Source organism: Antrostomus carolinensis, unplaced genomic scaffold (assembly GCF_000700745.2).
Source record: "Antrostomus carolinensis isolate BGI_N321 unplaced genomic scaffold, ASM70074v2 scaffold18904, whole genome shotgun sequence".
Taxonomy (NCBI): Eukaryota; Metazoa; Chordata; class Aves; order Caprimulgiformes; family Caprimulgidae; genus Antrostomus; species Antrostomus carolinensis.
This window is the reverse complement of record NW_010310308.1, coordinates 1-4,954: the sequence shown is the minus strand read 5'-3', so window position 1 is coordinate 4,954 and position 4,954 is coordinate 1. Positions and strand designations below refer to the sequence as shown.

At 41.7% G+C, this 4,954-nt stretch overlaps 1 protein-coding gene across 1 annotated transcript; it reads right to left on the bottom strand.

Annotated features, from left to right (window-relative positions):
* Positions 1 to 3,859: 3,859 nt before the first annotated feature.
* Positions 3,860 to 4,830, bottom strand: LOC104523715 (protein C-ets-2; the record flags this gene model as incomplete). The annotated part of the gene is made up of 2 exons (XM_010166388.1): positions 3,860 to 4,075; positions 4,769 to 4,830. Coding segments are annotated over 2 exons (278 nt in total), but the record flags the coding sequence as incomplete, so codon positions are not given.
* Between the last annotated feature and the right edge of the window lie 124 nt (positions 4,831 to 4,954).

Below are 4,954 nucleotides of genomic sequence, written 5' to 3'. Positions count from 1 at the left end.
AAAAGAAAAACGGAAAAAAAAAAAAAAATTTTTTTTTTTTCTTTTTTTTTTTTTTTTTTTTTTTTTTTTAACTGAGGCAGTTAATTCCTGGAGATATTCCATTATAACATAGACATATACATAGATTTCTCATTTATTTCAACCTCTTTGGAATGTAGACAACAGCTCATGGATGTTATATAGACCCTACCAGAGAGCAGAGCACACCAAGGCATCCAAATTTCACGACGTTAATGAGGAAGAAGCAACCAAGCCCTAAAGCCTCGTAGAAAACCCCTCCAGAAGAGCAAGAGGCAGAAGATGGAGATGTTTCCCACAGCATCTCAGGTGCTTACAGGGATTGGTTTGGGGTTTTTTTTTTTTTTGAAGGAGGTGTTGGTTTGGAAAGAGTTGAGAAGGTTAAATCTTAGAATATCTTCTAGTTTGATTGTTTCTCCACTTAAATGATGGATGTTTAGAGTGGGATGGTGGTTGTGTGGAAATAAAATAGATCTACACGAGTGTCCATGGGTTGTGGTCATCCTACACAGAGAGATGGAGAGAGACAGGCAGCAGAAAAAGTGCTTGCATTTTTCATCAGGTTGGGGGGTTTTTTTGTTGTTGTTTTTTTTTTTTTTCCTTTTCCTGAGGTCCCAAATTTTGACTGTTGAGGTCCCAGAAAGCTGTTTGCAAGCACAAAGCTCCCGAGGTAGGGCTCAGGCTTTGCTGGGCAGGGTGAAAGGGACATGTTCCTCCATGGAGAACAGCAGATGATAAAGAGAACATAAAAAATATCCCCCCTCCCCCAAAAAAATCACTGAACACACCTGAGACATTCCAAAAGAAGACAAAATAACCCAATTTCCACAAACCACGTGTATCTGCCGAGGGTGAAGCTCATCTCACTGCAGAGAAACCAGCACAGGAGGAAGCCCCAACCCTGGCAGACGTCCACCATCCCTCTCAAACCCATCTTCTAGTCCAGTGTGTGTGGCTTAACCAAATTTTCATGATCTCAAAGAACAGGAAGTCAGAGGGTTTGGGTTCCAGCACATCCCTCGCCGTTAAGTCAACACGCAATTAAAAAGCAGAAAGAAAAAAAAAATAAAAAAAGAAATTTTAAAAAAAAGAAATAAAAACAAATTGCAAATTTCCAGTGTATAAACAGCACCCAGCCCTCTCCGGGATGGTCTCTAGGTTGGGAATGAGAAGTAAAGGAAAACAGGAACTGATGAACCTGATGTCTCTAGGACTGTACTGTGTTTTTGCTGCTGCACTTGCACACGAGCTGTGAGCTGGGATGGCAAACGGCCGCGAGAAACGATGGAGAAGCTCCAGCCAGGGGCTGCTTCTAAAAAAAACCCAGAGCTGCTTTCCACCAATCGCCCTTTCCAACCTTTAAACCATCTTCCCAAAACCACTGAGAACACACAGGTTTGGCTTCTCCCATCCTCCCTGGCTGCCTGAGGAGATGAGCTGAAGTTTAATTTCCCAGTGTCTCCTTCCTCCTTTGGTCCATGCTCCTTTCACCTTCTTTTCATCCCTTTATATCCTTTTTTTCCATCCATCCCACCCTTTTCTTTCCATATATTCAGTGGGATGATGCGCAGCCCCAACCTCCCTTAACCTAAACCACCATCTGCTTCCATCCCTCCTGGCTGGAGCTCCCTCCTACCCCCTTCATTTCCCTTCCACCATCACCTTTTTTTTCAAGCAATCAACAATTTTGGGGCTGATTTACCCCAAAATGACCATGTAAAGATATAAAGGTGTTGGATCCTCCCAAGCTCTGGAGGAAACAGGGGAGAACCCAGCACCTCTGAGCATCACCTTGCCTTGGGGTTGAGCTCCTCATCCAACACTACCCCTGTACGATGGGTTACGTGCCCAAATATTTCAATATTTCACAGAATCCCACCCTGATGACCTGATATATCAGACAGACATCACCCAACCAGCATCTCTGGAAAGTTTCTCCTCACCTCACCCCACCGCTACCATCTCACAGTGTCTCTGTAACGAACACAACTACCCGAAACACACACAAACAACACAAAAAGAAGGTCTTTTTGGTTCAAACACATAATACTGTCTTGAAAAAGAAAACACCCAGTGCCTCTCAGGGATGAAAAAACCCCATTTAACAGTTGGAGTTGCATGGACCTCTCGTTTATCCCGGTGCCACCGGTCATATGCTTCATGTTAATCACACCCTGAGAGGTTTTTGAAGGATCAAGCAGTAAAGAACCCATTTGCAAGGACAATTTCCTTTCTACGTGTGCCCAGGCTGGTGAAAAGATACAGCAATAAAGATAGAGCTGGTTGAAACAGGAAGGAAAAAACAATTCCCTTTGGTTTGTCCATTTTTTTTCCGGATTTTTTTTAATCCCCCCCCAATCAATTTTGTATTGATTTACCACACTGAAAATGTGGGAATTTCTCCCCTCAAAAAACCAAACCAAACCAAACCAAACCAAACCAAACCAAACCAAAAACCAAAAAAACAACCCTCAAATTTTTTAAAAGCACCAAAATTCCTTGAGAAAATAAAAGTTCCTTGAGAAAATAAAAAAGTGATTCGGAAAAACGCAGAAACCAAAAAAAACCCCAAAACCCAAACAAACCAAAAACCCAATCCTCAAATTTTCTAAAAGCACCAAAATGTTCCTTGAGAAAATAAAAAAGTGATTCAGAAAACACAAAAAAGACATTTTCCCCTCAAATCTCCATGGGGTTTTGTGCACAAAACGCAGTCGTAAAAAAAGGCCCCTTTTAAAAAGAACCCAAAAAAGCAGAAATTTCAACCAGCTTTATCAGCAAAAGCGTGTGGGACTGGAAATAAGAGCGACACAACCCAGGCAGCATCACTAAGAACCAGTTTGGAGTTAAATTTTCCTTCACATACGATTCAGAAATGCTGAGTCTCCAGTGGGGTCTACATAAGCTAATTTGGGTTTTTTTTTTGGGGGGGGGTTGTTGTTTTGGGTTTTTTTTTCCTTTTTCCTCACGGTGATAAAACTCTCTGCTGGCATAACAGAAACAAACACACACAATATTGCAATACTGAGACCATCTTAGAGCTTAAGACTATTTAAAAATAAAAATTAAAATTTAAAAAATAATAATAAAAAAAAATTACTGGCACAAAATTTAATAAAATAAAATTTTTAACAAATTTCTAAAAAAAAAAAAAAAATTTATAAAAAAAAAGTCTTGATCCCTCCTAGCAAAAATTCTGTCTTTTGTAGAAGACAATCGACAGAAAGGCGACGTAACAAGAACATCAAACAGTCCTTGTTTGGTTTGTTTTTTTTTCCTATATTGCCCCTCCCTGAAGAAGGAATATTCATCCACTTTGGTTTTTCCCTCCCAAAAAAGGTTTAAGATCTTCCAATCCTCGGGAATATTGTCGCTTCCTGAACTCTCAGTTTGTGTGTGATAACACAAAAACCGAAGGGATCTGTGTGATAAGGTTTTTTTAGACAGCAAGAGATGGGGAGGGGGTTCTTGGGGTTTTTTTTTAAGTGAGCTACATTGTTCTGGTTTTCTTAAAACTCAGAATTTCACCCCTCTCCAAAAAAAAATAAAAAAAAGCCTGTCTTGGAGCTTTCAGGAAAAAAAAAAGAAGAAAATAAGCCCATCCTTCTCTGAACCAAACTCTTTTTTTCAGCCAAAAGTTTGCCTCTTCCACCAACCTCTCGCCCAACATCCTCAACGTATCAAATCTGAGTCGCTCTTTAAAAAAAAAATAAAATATAATTAAAAAAAAAAAACAACAAAAATAACAGCAAAAATTAAAAAAAAGAACCAACAGAAGAAGTCCCATCGACTCTCCAAAATGAACACGGGGTGTGATCCTTGATGCTCCAGCTGGATATCGTCACTCATCAGCATCTGGCTTGACATCCAGCATGGCGTGGAGCTCCTCAGGTGTGTAACCCAAAAGGCTCTGCAGGTCGCAGACGAAACGGTAGACGTAGCGTTTCCCGGCCGTCTTGTGGATGATGTTCTTGTCGTAGTAGTAACGTAAGCCACGGCTCAGCTTCTCGTAGTTCATCTTGGGTTTGTTTTTCCTCTTGCCCCATCGCCTGGCCACCTAGGAAAAGGGGTGGGAAGAGTCAAGGTGGGATGTACGTCGTAGGGAAGGGAAGGAAAAATATCTGTCTGGTTTGGTTGGGCAGCCATTGGCAAGTGGTGAGAGAGAGAGGACTTTCCTCGTCTTTAAGATGGACTAGGATGGGTCACGAGTATTAAAGTTTGGGAAAACCAAGCTCCATGCTATGGTAGAACATTGCAGAGGACTCTATGAGGATCTAGAAGTCAGGGAAGGGAAGCAAAGTCCCATCTGTTCCCCAAAATCAGTGAAAACCCTCTCCTCTCACCTATACACGTGCTTTTTCATAGAATCATCGAATGGTTTGGGTTGGAAGAGACCTTAAAGCTCATCCAGTTCCAACCCCCCTGCCAGCAGCAGGGACACCTTCCACTAGACCAGGTTCCTCAAAGCCTCATCCAACCTTTTGGAAGAGCTTTGGCACTACACTTCTCTGGTGTTTCAGCGACTTCCCACCAACCATGGACACGAATTTCTGCTCCCTTGGTGTTACTGCAGCTCAGTTTTTCACAAGTTTTCATCTGGGCTCTAATCTCTTGTTTTTCCCTTCCACGCACCTGAAACCAGACCAACGTGACTGCCCAAATCTCAGCCTTGAAGGCAGGAGGAGAGGGTTATCCACACCAATATCTCAAAGGAATTTGGGTTGTGCACTTAATTCCAAGGGCATCTTACCTCATCTGGGTCGGAAAGTTTGAATTCCCAGCCGTCTCCCGTCCAGTGGATGGGTCCACTGCCTAGAAAGACAAAAGAAACATGAGATATTAATGCCAGGAAAAGCACAACCCCTTCTGTCCTTGGAGGGGGAGAAGGGAATTTATATACTCACTGAAAAAAATAATAAAATAAAATAAAATAAAA